Source organism: Fringilla coelebs (assembly GCF_963513975.1).
Source record: "Fringilla coelebs genome assembly, chromosome: 10".
NCBI classification, from domain to species: Eukaryota; Metazoa; Chordata; class Aves; order Passeriformes; family Fringillidae; genus Fringilla; species Fringilla coelebs.
This window is the reverse complement of record NC_140036.1, coordinates 6,505,523-6,519,779: the sequence shown is the minus strand read 5'-3', so window position 1 is coordinate 6,519,779 and position 14,257 is coordinate 6,505,523. Positions and strand designations below refer to the sequence as shown.

Below are 14,257 nucleotides of genomic sequence, written 5' to 3'. Positions count from 1 at the left end.
CCTTTACTGGGATTTTCCACACAAAAACAAGTATCAAAAAAGGAAACTAAGTCTAAAAAGAGAAACTTACAAGGTTTCCATGTGGACTTTAGGCTGAGGGAAGAAATAAAACACCTTATTTAGGGCAGTGCACTGGAGTGCATGGGGTGGGCACCAACTGGCAAAGGAGGCCAAGTGTTTGTGTTAAGAGCAAACCAGCCATGGCTTGATCTCCCCTGCATAAACAGCACCAGCATGAATGCACACGTTTCTCTACAGACAGCGGAGGAAAATTAAAGCTTTCTTGTTAGAAATTTCCAATATCAACTTACTGGTGTTTATTTGAACTCTAAAATTATCAAGTAGAAAAACCAACCAGTATTCCTCACCAGGGAAGAAATAAAGCAGCAGCTGTTGTTCCACATCCTGTGTATTTGCTTGTTGTTTCTTGATGAAAACTGATGCAAGTCGAGTTTGGGTGGGTTTTAGCACCAGGAATTATCTCAATACTCAGCTTTGACAAAAGCAAGCAGGAAGTTTTCTCTCAGATATAATACAACCAGGTTTTATTTAAGTTCTCTCTTTTTTCCCCCCCACACTGGCAAAAGTTCAGAGGGAGTTTAAAGTTTTGTAAACATTTTAACTACCCCTCTTCCCCCTTTTATGAATTTACAAAGCAAAGGAGACAGGGAGACCAGATTTGCAACAGTTCCAAGTCTCTCCATGCTATCAGATCCAAAAACTATATACAAGTCTGCAGCAGTCTCTGTATAGTTACTGTACATGTTTGGGGACGGGGGAAGAGAGAGGAGGAGGAGGGGAAGGTGACCCCAAAAAATGAATAAACCAAACAAAATAAAATCCAAAGCCAAACTGCTCTTGAGCAACTCAAACTGTTTTCTTTAGGCAGTGATGACAGAATAACAGACACCTTTATACAACTCCACCAAAACTGCAGCATATCTCCCTTCGCAGGTTACACCCCTCTGGGGACGGGAGATGGGACCAGGGGGTTCAAACTAAGTGCATTTGGCAGTTTTCCTTCTCTGTCCTTTGTGGTGTGTGTGGGGTGGGTGGGTGGTTACGTGGAGCAGGGCAGGTGGTGTTAATCTTTCGGTGAGAGAGGAAGGTTATGACTCCATAAACACTTAGAGGTTATGGATCCCAGTGAAGGTGCGTGAAGTACTTTTAAGGTGTAGAAGATAAGCAGGGCCATCATTGCACAAAGCTTCGTCCTCCAGTGTCTCTCTCCGTGACGAAAGGGCATCTCTGCTCGATACCTAAGCACTGCTTCAAGTGACAACCAGCTGAGGCTGCTGGCATGTCTCTGAAAGCCAGGGTCCACCCTCTCCAGAGACTACAGATCCACACTGTAAAGATCCCACTGTCTCTTAAACGAGACAAATTTGCAGGAAAAGAGCTCAAAATAAACTGGTCCTAACCCTCTGAAGGTAGCACTTGTGGGGTAAATTCAGCCTGAAAGAAGAGATGCCACCCCCCTTTTTCCAGAGCAGAAGTCCCCACTTGTCCAGGAAGGCTGGAGAATGCTGACGGGAACTCCACCAGCTTCAGCATCACCACCTAATGAAGACAGACTCGAGCTTTCCCTCCAAAAATTATGTGCTGAGAAGGGCTGGCAGGGGGTGTGCAACTTCAAACCAACCCAAGCTAAACTGTGCCCACTACCGCCCCTCTCCTGTTGCCAGTTTCTAAGGGTAGCTTATGAATGCAACTCCTGGCCAGGAGAGCACCTCTTGCCCTGATGGAGCAGCCAAGTCAGTATCTGTGTGGCATTTTGGTTTTGACCAACATCTGTTAACCACAAACTCTCTCTCAATCTCTCTCTCTCTCTCTCCATATGACTGCACGTGTTGGATGTGGTAAGAGTAACCAGGAGAAGGAAGCAATGCTTTGCAGAATCCCAATTGATTTTTTTTTCCAGGTATGTCAGCAGTATGAATCACAGCACAGTGAAAGCTTGCTGCCCAATTCAGCCTTGTTGTGAACAAAGCCTAACTCCCACCCTCCCGGGACTCTGAACAAAGTCCACTTGAGTGGGCTGACAGTAGGAACAACGCCTGTGCAGTCCTGGGCAGAAAGGGTTTGCTGGGGCCAGAGGAAGCAGCCTGAGATGATTGATCCTGTGATTCACTGCGAGGCAAAGAACAACACAAGGTGGAGAGTACGGTGTCCAAACGGAGAATCCATGGTTAACAGATGCAGGAAAAGCCAGTTGATTTGCACATGCTCAGTAGTCTTCCAAAGTCTCTATTTCTCCCATATTGAGCCGCTCTGATGAAGCATTCACTGAAAACCCTGTGAACCAAGAAGAACTGGTGTCAAAAATCTGGCTGTGGCATAGTGTACTTGATACAAAACCTCTGTTAAATGCAGTCCCATGTGTAAGAGAAAGAGAATCTAGGGGTAATTCAGTAAGGCTACAGATGCAGTCACCCAAACTGGCTGATTTTTTTCCTTAATAAACTAAAGATAATCAACTGTATATTTAGACGAGCATCACTTGGTCTTTAAAACCAGATGAGAAGACTTTTCAAGCTCCATTTAAAAGATGTCACTTGCAGAGCTAGTACAAGGCACATCTACACATGGTGGCAACATGGCTCTGCAACATCTCAAAAGGGAATGTGTTTAAGTCAACTGGCTCTTGGAAGTGGCTGTCAACACCATACTTACATGGTCTGAGAGGAAGAAATGGGCATTCTGAGAACTTGGAATCCACACATGGAATTATACTGCCACACCTCAGGAGTTGTGAGCAATTTCACCCTTTAAAGTCTCAATGCATGTACCTATGACATCTAGTAGCAATTACATCTATTTCCATGCTTTTTTACAAACTTCCATCTCAGGAGTACAATGTGAAAATGTACAGTTACCCAGGGCCATGCAAGTGGCTCAAGATGCACCCAAACTTCTACCCAACTTTTAGCCATACATGTTGAGGACATGATGCACGTAAGAAAAGTGTGAGGAAGAGTGAAAATACTTTCAGCAAGGAAACAAATCCAATAAATCAAATGCAGCTTTCCTACTGAAATGCCCTTTTTAAGAGTGTACAAACCCCATATGGAATATGAGAACAGGGAAAGTTTCCCTGTGTAAGGCTACTAAACACCAAGTTGAAGTTCAGTGTCTTGAGAGTGCTACATTGGTTTGCTCTGTGCTAGACAACCAACTGCCTTCCACTTTGAGAGGTTAAGAAATGCTCTGTTCAGTAGGTGTAGGAAAATTGTTCTGGCTCCCTCACGTGGCAGTGTGGCCTAAAAGCATCTGAAATTACTTTGTAAAAGAATGAATGTGTTTTTAAAAAGCTGCATGGGCTACTTCCCTTCCAGCTGGAACTTCTAAATTGCATTTAGTGATTTCTTCTTCACATTACACGAGTTGTTTTTTTAATATATTCAACTGAGTACCCAGATCAGAGTTAGTGGATGGGCACCCTGGGGTGGCATAAGGCAGGATTCCACTGAGAAGTTCCATACACACCAGTGCAGAAATCACTGATTTAGCTGAAGTACTGACTTTGGTGAGACCAAAAATAGAAGACAGAAACCAAAGGCAGGGCTCTGCTAGAGCCTTAAAAAAGCAGTGACTTCAGGTGGACAATACCTGTCTGCTCTACAGCAATTTGGCTCAGCAGAAGCAGCACAACAAAGCCTGGCCCAGTGCAGTGCCCTGGTTTCCTCTCTGTCACACAGGGCACAAACACAGACATTTATTCAATGAACACAGCAGTGACCTGTCACCCCAGGGCCCATGCACTCACACAATGGCCTTGTACCTTAAAAGCTAATTAAAAGAAACTTTTCCATAAAGTGCTATGGGGGACGGTTAAAACCAGCCTCACATAAAAATTAAGACACAGAACACAATAATTAAATAAAGGACTGCTAATGAGGTCATCATCTCCATGGTTTCCAACTGAAAATCTGTGACCACTTCAACCTTTGCTGTCTTTTCTGCCTAGGGTAGTGGTTACCCCCTGGAAAAAAGTGGCAAGGCAAAGGCAGCCTCAGAAAGCTGCTCCTCATAAAGGAAGGAAAACATGCTTTTCTTGAAAGAACAAATCATCATTAAAGCAATAAAATAGCCACAGGTCAACTCAAAGGAGGAAAGGGAATTTAACTGAAACCCCTGAACTATTTAAGAGCTTTCCAGGTAATAACCCAGGTATCAAAGAGGCCATCACATGAGGGAAAATTCAACAAAAGTTCTCCATGAGAGTGATACAGAATTTTTCAAATCATTAAATAAATACTACTACTGAAAAGATTCTAAAGACATTCCAACTTTTCTACTCAAATTCAGTATCACTATTTAAGGTAAATAAGAATCCTCTACATTCCCCAAAGCAAACCACCACTACCAAATTAAAAGTTAATTTTTAAAAATTGAAACAGACCTAACAAGCTGGGATCTGCTCGAACCATTTTCTGTTTCTTCTTTTTCTTCCCGCTCTGCACAGCCTCAAAGTTGGACTGCTGGTTGTTGCTCTGATTGGTCTGAAAGACTGAATGTAGCGAACTGTGGTTCATCCCCCACACTGAATCCTAGAGAACAAATTAGGGACAAGATTACAGAGCACAGTGAAGTCTGGTCTATTTATACAGAAAATATTCAGAGAGCCCAAAGCACTTCCAATATCCACAGGGCAGCACTAGCTACTGATGTATCCACCTCATCTTCCCACAGCATTTCCCAGATCACCATGCAAAAACACTCTGATCTACAGTTGGCCTCGACTGTTAAGTGGTAAAAACTGGAAAGCTGCTTTACTGTCTGCACTTGCCAGGACACTGATGAACCCAGCAGGGTGGTGACTGCAGCCTCACACAGCCCCAGGGAGAGCAGAGGCACCTTTACCTGCTGTTGCTGCTGTTGCCGCTGCTGGCTGGCTTTCTGTTTGGCACGGCGCTCGAGGAACTGCTTGGCAAACTCCTTGGCCTCAGGAGTATCTCCAAGGTAGGCTCGGATGTAGTCATGGACCTCATAGGGAGACTCCACTTCCTTCAGGAAAGAAACAAACGTGGGAACTGCAAGAAGAAGGCAGACCATGAGTGAGTGCATGTTGATAGCAAACACACACATGCAATAAACACCAGTGCCAGATTTCTGTGTCAAATATTTGCTGGTCTAGTAGCTTGCCCTTCCCAGTTTCCCACAATAAAGTCCTATCGTGCAATGCAGGATGGAACTGGATTCTCATCTATCTGCCAGATAATGCTTCCATGACTACCAGAAATCCTCAGGAGGGCTCTGGCTGACAGACTTCAGAACTTTTTCAAATCCCACTGATTTGCTATAGTTAGGACAATGAAAACCTAAAAGAGGATGCAGCCAGTTCTTCTAGCCACTATTTAATGATGTCCTTTTGCTGAGTGCATTGGAAGCATTAGTTTGATATCATAACAGTCCCTCAAAACTACTCTGTCAGGAAACAGAACAGATATTGTTCCCCCCATTCCTTTCTATCTCTTACCATCTAAGTTGTTGGCTGTGTTGAGTGCATGAAGCATCTGTTCACACCACTGAGTGAATCCATCCTGGGCTTTATTAACCCCCTGGAACAATTTCAACAGCTTCTCTTCTTCTTCTACCTTCTTGTTTTGTCTACTTGTAATACCTACAGATTTACTGAGGTAAAGAAAATGCATATAATTAGATTACCAGTTACCAGGCTTACCCACAGTACCATATACAGTACAGTTTTGTAAGACTATTTTAAAAGATGCAAACACTTTTTAAGAACAAAATCATTTTCTAAGCAGGTGACAAAATGAACTGTGAATGGTCACCTATTAGCTATTTTTGTTGTCAAAACAGATCCTGAATGACACAGAGAAAAAAAAGGAAAACACATGATGTTCTAACTGCTAAGTGATCATGCCAGGAGTAGCAGTATTTCTTTGCAAAAGCTCTTCCCCAGTTCCTACCTGAGGCTGGCATTGCTTTTGTTTTTATTGGTCGAGTTACGAGGTCCCACTTCCTTCACTGCATCATCCCAGAAACCCATGTTTGAGTTTTTGGTATCGGCATTGCTCCAGATGCTACTGACTAGGTCAGATGCCCACTGGTTGCTGGGATTCGTGTTTAGAGAGCCCCACACTGAATTCCCAATGCTGGTGTGCAGGTTAGAGTGCTGTTGAGACATAAGAGATGCTGGCTATTAGCACAGACGCAGCAGAAAAGACATGAACAGACAGAGGGAACTGGCACAGCTGCTTTCCTTCATGTACGGATCAGATAAATAAACGTACCGTGGTATTTCTGACTCTGTTCGGCTGCTGGTGCTGCTGTTGCTGCTGTTTCTGCATCTGCCTTGCCTCTTCCTGCTGTATCTCCAGCAGGGACTTGGTGGTGCCTGTTGGTTTGGTGACATTACCCCAGCCTGACAATTTTTGCTGCTGTTGCTGCTGCTGTTGCTGGAGGGCCTTCATTAGTTCACGCTGCTGACGCCTTTGCTGTTGCATGCAAAACAAAAGTGCTCGTAAATACTTTCAGATGATCATTACAATTCAAAAGCCTAACTTAGAAACTGGTTTTAAACAGCATTCACTTTCTTCTAGAGAAGCCTGGCTGACCTGTTATTGTTCTGAGCCATTACTGTTCCTCCAAAAAGGGAGACATTAGGTAACCAGTAAACACAAATTGTTTATTAGCCTTGGACAAACTAAATTTATCAAATCATTCCTGCAGTCAGCTTCTTGGAAGATTACCTTCTCTCCTATCATCACTTGCTCCCCCCAGCCCACCCTCCCTTTAACTGCCCTGTCTTGTGAATAACCTCAAACATGTTAGAATACAGATGTGAAATAACTGTATACTGTTTTGTGAACATATTACACTCCCATGGTTAAAAGGGTGCTGTTTTACCTTCTTTCAGATTCTTGTACTAAGTAGTGATAAAAACTTTCACACAGGTGCTTACTGAACCTATGCCTGAAGGACAGGATTTTGAGTTATGCTATTTCAAAAAAACATTCCTCATCCTCACCATTCCTTCTAATAACTGAAGTGACAGCTAAGCAGTCCCACAGCTGAGGCCCCTCTAACAAGTTGCACTCCGCTGCTGTCAGTGTTTACCTCTTCTCGAAGCTGCCGTTCTCGTTCTTCTTCTAACTTTTGGATTTCAGCCAATGACAGTGTGGTCTGGGATTGACAAGCTCCTGAATTTGACTGCTGACCCCATGTTGAAGATGAAGGGAGCTGGGCCAAAACAGATATCGGGAATTACAAAACATCTGAGAAGACTGCTGGAGTATAATCAGGAAAGAAACGGTATAAACCCAGGGGAAAAGAAAGGCCACATTTAAAGGTTAACAAAACCCTAGAAAGTACAAAATGGTATAATGAAGTATGAAAAGGTAGAAAATATAGATTATACATTCTTTGAATTGCCCTCTGATGTATCAGTCTTTGACACAGTATCAAGAATAATGTAACATCATTACCTGAAAAAAGCAATCCATTTAGATTTCAAACACTTAAAGGAATTCCAAAATGCCAAGCTTTAGAAACTTTGCACTGGCTCTTGCTCATTGTGGCAAAAAAACTACCTGTGCCCATGTGTGATGCCCTCCCAGTGTGCTTCCACTGACAGAACACCTTCGGTTTTTAATTTGTAACTTCTCTTCTTCTTTCTTCTCGCATCAACTCTTTGCCCTCTTCCCTTTCCTTTACATGGAAAGCTCATCCATCCTGCTCTGCCCACAGACCACCCTGAATGCAGCCGTGGCTTTACTTCCCATGCTGAGCTGAAAGGAAGTAAAACTGCAGGAACGGGTTACCTTCATTTGTGCAAGTTGCTGCTGTTGCTGCTGCTGCTGCAGCCGCCGTAAAGCCTCCTGCTGTTGCTGCCTCTGCCTCATGATCTCCTTCTGGCGCTGGAGTTCCAGCTCCTTGCGCTTCCGCTCCTCCTCCTCCAGCCGCTGCCGGGCCGCCTCCTCCTCCATGCGCAGCCGGCTCTCCTCCAGCCGCCGCTGAGCTTCCTCCTCTTCACGCGCCCACTTGGCGGCCTCCTCTTCCTTCCCAGGACACAGAAAGGAATAAGGTCTGAGGAGACTTCACAGAATTTAAAATACTCAACTCTGTGGCACTGATATTCTGACAGAACAGAGAGGGACCGTGTTATCTGTAATCTGTGCTATTTGGGTTGTTCATTCACCTTTACATTTCTCAGTAATAAAGTAATATAGTCTATATTCCCTAAAAATACGTTTCCCATTGCTCCACCAAAGAACTTGGAAGAGAATGGCATCTCCCTAATTCACACCAGCTCATTTCTTATTGCTTTCCTTCTAGTAGTTACACACCTTCCAGTCTGAGCTTCTGCCTTATACTACTTACAGTACCACCACATTTGCAGTGGAATAAAACTTGGCAAAAATAACAGGAAAGAAGAGACAGGTGACAAAGATGGAGATATTGACTGTTGTTACTCAACAGAACAGTTCCAGAGAAGACACTTCTGCTAACAAATTACAGAAATGGTGATGGACATCTTACAAGGGAGGACTCTGAAAAGGCATTTTTATATACTAACTGTGAATTCTGAAAGGGACTTGGAAGTAAATGTGAAGCCAATTAGTTTGACCAAGGGACTGTGAGAGTATCAATTAGGGGACTGGAAGCTCAAGTTCCCCGATAGGGACCTCTAATACTGACCCCAATGAGAAAAATAACCTGTTAACAAGAAAGAAAAGGGAAGAAAAAAAGTTGAAATTCTGGTAGCATATATAGACTTGGCATTGCACAGAAAAACCGCCAAAACTGATCAGTTCGGATGATACTGAAGATAACAAAGTAAAGGCCCAGAGAGAATAACAGTTGGTTTTGAATTAGCACTGATACTGTACTCTGCCTCAGAAAGGAGTATAAACACTGTGCTGCAAAGCCATTCTTAAGGCTAAATTTAAAGGGAGAACACTCAGTCCCACCTAAATCTCTTTACCTAAGGGTATACTGGATTCTGATTGTTTTGTCTGAGGTCAAGATACAGGTAAACAATCTTTTTTCAGTCAATTTGATACTGTCTGCAAGCTCAGCTTTCTTTGACAAAACCTGATTTGACCTCTCAAGCATTCCTGCAAGTTTCAAAGCCTGTTTGTTGTGGCAGCCTCCATAATTAAACAGAAGAGATCCCTTTTGTAATTTTTCACCTGTTTACGAATTAACTCCTCTCGCTGACGTCTTTCCTCCTCCTCTCTTCTTCTCTCCTCCAGTCTCCTAAGTGCTTCCTCCTGTTGTTGCCTCTCCTCTTCCTCCCGCTGCCGCCTTAGTGCAATTTCCTGCTCTCGTTGTCGCCTGAGGGCCTCCTCCTGGAGTTGGGAACAAAATGTCAGTCTATAAATGCCATTTTATCAACAAACAACATCAGAACACAGATCACAGCATTGTCTGGCCAAATAAGTAGCCTCAAGAAAAGCTCCCTAGCTCCAAACTAAGCTCTACCAAAACAGTGCATTAAGCACAACAAACCCACATGTAGTTCTGATGCAATGTGCATCTGCTACATAAATTATTTTAATGAAAAACAGAAGACATTAATTGCCCATCTTTGGTTTTAAAAATAATGGCATTGAGAATGACAACAAAAGGTCAGACTCCTCTTTTCACTATGCAGCACTTAGCAGTTGAACAGTAGATCTATAAATATTTCAAAGTGTGGGTATCATTAATTCCTTCTATGGGGGGCTGTCAGCTCTGAGTTGGAAGCTTTTCCTACTTACAGGTGTTTCTGAATCGTGACTGTTCAAGAGCACTAGAAAACTCAAACCACATCTCCAGACACCAGAAAGAAGCTGATGCAGCCCAGTGCACTTAAGGACAGTTAACTTTTGAAGTCTCAAGGCCTTTGACTGGGCTCTCCCTATACTATTTAAATATTATGGGTAACAAGTGGTCTCTTAGGGGCTTTGATTTTGGATTATCCCTAAAAATTATTTAAATAACTTCCAATAACTTATATATTCTGTTTTCCAAGTACTAAAATTATTTACTTAACTTAAAAATTAAATATTAGCACCCTTTCCTATCAACACAAACAGACACTTTTCCATTCTGCTATTTGGGTTTTTTTGAGGAACGGGGGACAACCAGCTTCCTGTATATTGTTAAATGGGATCTCACCTGGGGACCTCTTCCACCAGTTCTGACTTTCCCTTGCATAAAAAAGCCATAGTTTTTGCAGCCTTTTCTGACCTCTGATGTTCAGCAACTGAGTTAAGGCCACCCTACTTTTCACCCCTCCTGTTGTCTGACTTACCCTACCAGCTCAATCTGAAGATCCTTATTTTTGGACCACAACTTTTTAAAGCTTTTTGAATTTTGTATTTTCCATTAAAAATGGCCACTACCGCAATCACACTCCTGCAAGTTTTTTATAGCAATACATTATTCATAGGATGAGCAGGGATTAATTGTGCAGCACAGATATAAACTCTGGTAAATCAAGGAAGTCAATTGTGAAAACTAAGACCCTTTTATCCAATCTGACACCACAGCTTCATGTACAGACAGCACAGATAAACTACACTACAGCTCCCTGAACAACTGCCCTGGGTTTTTCTCTGACAATGAATTTCAGATGCCTACAACAAAACTGTCAGTAGACAGAAGATCTTTTATAAGTAATCCCATGGCACTGAACAGGTGCTGGCTGCAAGCCAACAATTCATTCATATTCCTGAATATCACTTAAGTGATTTGGTGCTAGATATAAGTGCAGTAAGTGGGTTTTTCCACTAGCATAGACATAGAACAATAGCCTGTGATTCATTTTCTCATTAATCAAATCAGCTTTAAGTGCAACACATACCACCTGAACAATTTTTGAAATTGGGCCTTTAACTGTATAAACTGGACACATGCAGTCGAGCCACAGTAATCAAGTGTTCCCAATACAAGTGCTGAAAAAATTCTGCTTTTGTTGAAAAGGCTGCTGAGTAGGCTGAAGGCATCAGTCTTTTTTGTTTGCCTGGAGACCAGAGAGTAGGATCTCAGCTCAGGAGTCCTCAGTGCCAGCCAGTCTGGGGGCTCTCACTGACATAGCACATAGTACCTGGGAGAGATGAGCAAAGTCACCGAGTCCTCCTGTGGGACAACACTTGAGTGACATGTCTGCCCTCTCCCCCCACTGGGAAACAAGGCTAGAATTGCCATTAAAAAAGCTGTACAGATCTCCTTCTTGCTCAGGCAAGGAGAGACACTGTTGAATGACTTGAGTAAAAGACTTCTCTCCCCTAGAGAACTAAAGATGAGCAGTGTTTTACTGACACAAAAAAATCCTGTAAGATATAAAAAGCTGGGAAACACAGTCTTTTTTCTGGCTCTTCACAGCTATAAAAATGTTGTCTTAATATTTACTTCTGTATCTTATTATTTGATGTTTTTGTTTGAGCATGTGACCAAAACCATTCAAAGCTCTCCAGCTTTCTGCCACTGACTGGTATGGGAAACAATCAATCCTTTGGTTCTTAGTGTTCCCATGTTTGTGGATACCTGCTCCAAGACATCCCAATGTTCTTTAGCATCTTTCTTAGTAATTGTTTTCACACATATACATCTTGCTGTATAGACAGCTTATTTCACATCTTTTAAAATATCTGTAATATTACAAAAAAAACCTTATGCAGCAATCCCCAGTTCAATAGACTCTGGATTTTTAAATAAAATAGAGAACTTTCTGCAGTTGGTGACAACTGCAATTCTGCTTGTCTGTTACTAGGGCTCACAAATCTTTTTGTTCTCCTCTTTGAAACAGGTATTCTAAAGGGAGAACTAAAGAAATAATTCAGAGAAAACAATTATTAACTGGTTATTAAACCTCAAATTTTGTTCCTGAAAGCAATCAATTATTACAAAATAGAAGATACCAGACCAGAGATAAAATCAAAATACAGGAGCTACACAAGCTGGGCATTACTGTTTTCAATTCTACAGTGCAAAGTAATTGATGAAAACTGTGAACAGAACTGAATTCAACATTTGGTATGACATTTCATCCTACAGAGTTGAATTTCTATTAGGTTTGTTTTATGTTTGTTTGGTTTTTTTTTTTTTTAGAATTCACCATCAACAGCATATTTACTAACCTTATATACTAGTCTTTTATGCAGTATTACATCAAAAGCCTTCCTGAAGTCCAGGCAGATTAAGTCTACTGCTTCACCCCTCTCAGCTCTCACTGTCATCTCCTCAAAAGAAGTTAATCAAATTTGTTAAGCATCATCTCCTCTGCATAAATCCATGCTAATAAATCAGTTCATCCCTGATTCTATAATGCCTTTCAGTACAGAAGTCAGATTCAAATAATGACCAGTTTCCTTTTTTTAATACAGAATACAATGTTATTTTCTCTTTCCAGAGAAGTGCTTAAACTCTTTGTTACCTCTTCAAGACATTACCGCTCAGAATTAAGCATTGTGGCAATTATTGCATTGGTAATGAACTAAGATACTTGCTGTTACTGCTTTTCAACCCCGTTCTGCTTCCTTCGTGTAAATAGTTATTTCCCATGGCATCTCAGAACAGGAGAGTCAGACTGTTTACTGTACAAATCCAAAGTGGACAACAAAACTTTGGAATTTAAGAGACATTGTTATACACAGAGGCAAAACTGTTAGTGAAAAGAAACAACCCAAGTCTACTTGAAGCCAGCACAGATGACACAAATTGAGTTACCAGCTGAAAAATGTGTTCTTATTATCGAACCAGATCTAAAGCAATGAATCTCAAAAGTTAAACTTTTGAGTATATTATTGCTTCAGTGTTAGTTTGACCTCAAGTGGAGGATGCTTTTCTGTACAGCATAATGACTTCCTGCATACAAAATAGATACACTAAAGCAAGGAGCCATTTATTTGCTTTATTTGTAAAAGATACCATGAAATTATCTATGCATTATACTGTACCAATTAAAATACACCTTCTGTGACAAAACCCAAACCCTGAGTGAAAAGAGACCTACAATGATCATCCAAACAAAACTAGAGATTCTAGAGGCTTCCTCAGGAGTGTCTGATCCTTAAAGCAGGAACACGCTTTACAGCTGCCTACCTAAGCTCGTAAGAAATACTATAAAGGACAGAATTGTTTAGTACTTTTGCCTATTATTCATGTGGTACTTTTCAGGACATTTACTAACTAACTCCTTAGTGAATAAGCTCAGCCTTGTGCTTGCCCTTATCCTTCACATCAAAGTGAAAACTTTAACTTCCACTGTCTTTCCCTCCTGCAACAGTTAAGGAATAGCTACATTTTCCTGCTTACAGAATTCAGAAGTAAATGCTAGAAATGCCAAACTAGTAATGTCTCCGCTGCGTATTGCTGGATAATTAAGAATGTACTACAATTCCTACATTCATTCTCCTACTGCAACACTGATCAAAATTCTTTTTAAGAAATATGCTTGATCAAACTACATCCCTTCCTTTCCCAAGTATCAACTCAAGTAAAAAAGCTGACGACACTATTAACCCAGATAATAATTTATTCCAAAAAATAATTTACTAAGTTAAAAAAAAAACAACACGGGAAAAATAAGCTTAATGTCACATCACTTCTTGTCCACTATAGCCCTCTACCTCTTATTCATTTGAAACAGTTGCTCAAGCTCCATCTACTCCAGAACTCATCTTCACAAAACACTTGACTGCATAAATGGGAAATAAAGATGAAAACATGCAGTAACCGGGTAACTAACTAAAGTCTAACATTGACATTAAGAAGTTGAGAGGGAATATTCCACTTGGAATAAAGGCCCTGTTCTCACAAACAGAAACCTATCTTAAAGTGAACCATCAAAGCCCATTTCTCAGATTGAAGTTTGGGCTCTTAAAAAAATCAATAATGGAAGAATCATAATTTAATATACTCACATCAAAAATATTAAAACTGTCTTCATACACACCTACCAAAGATTACTTAGACCCCACAGGATTCTTAAAGTGAGTTTTATAAATTATTATAATTAATTAGAGATTAACTACATTGGGGAAACTCACTTGCTTCCTGCGGGCCAGTTCTTCTTCTTCCCGTCGTTTCCTCTCATCTTCCTGCTGCCTCCTAAGTAGCTCTTCTTGTTGCCTCCGAAGCTCCTCCTGCCTTTTCCTCTCCTCTTCCTCTCGTTTGGCCCTCATTTCCACTTCTCTCCTCTCTTGCTCTAGCTACAATTCACATAAAACTATACTCAGATGCAGGTAACGTATTCCTACACCATTTCTTAGGGCAACTCTGCTGACATTATAGTAACAGCTTA

The 14,257-nt window shown here is 41.4% G+C and overlaps 1 protein-coding gene across 1 annotated transcript in view; it reads right to left on the bottom strand.

The window, feature by feature from the left end:
- Window positions 1-286: 286 nt before the first annotated feature.
- GIGYF2 (GRB10 interacting GYF protein 2) overlaps window positions 287-14,257 on the bottom strand; it is a 74,272-nt gene continuing 60,301 nt past the window's right edge. Inside the window, exons 19-28 of the mRNA XM_084211913.1 lie at window positions 14,004-14,165; window positions 9,159-9,317; window positions 7,788-8,024; window positions 7,084-7,206; window positions 6,258-6,461; window positions 5,934-6,139; window positions 5,480-5,634; window positions 4,864-5,033; window positions 4,403-4,550; window positions 287-2,295 (exon numbers count right to left, since the gene is read on the bottom strand). Coding sequence (XP_084068039.1) covers window positions 2,228-2,295; window positions 4,403-4,550; window positions 4,864-5,033; window positions 5,480-5,634; window positions 5,934-6,139; window positions 6,258-6,461; window positions 7,084-7,206; window positions 7,788-8,024; window positions 9,159-9,317; window positions 14,004-14,165 — 1,632 coding nt within the window. The 3' untranslated portion in view covers window positions 287-2,227. The remainder of the gene's footprint in view (window positions 2,296-4,402; window positions 4,551-4,863; window positions 5,034-5,479; window positions 5,635-5,933; window positions 6,140-6,257; window positions 6,462-7,083; window positions 7,207-7,787; window positions 8,025-9,158; window positions 9,318-14,003; window positions 14,166-14,257) is intronic.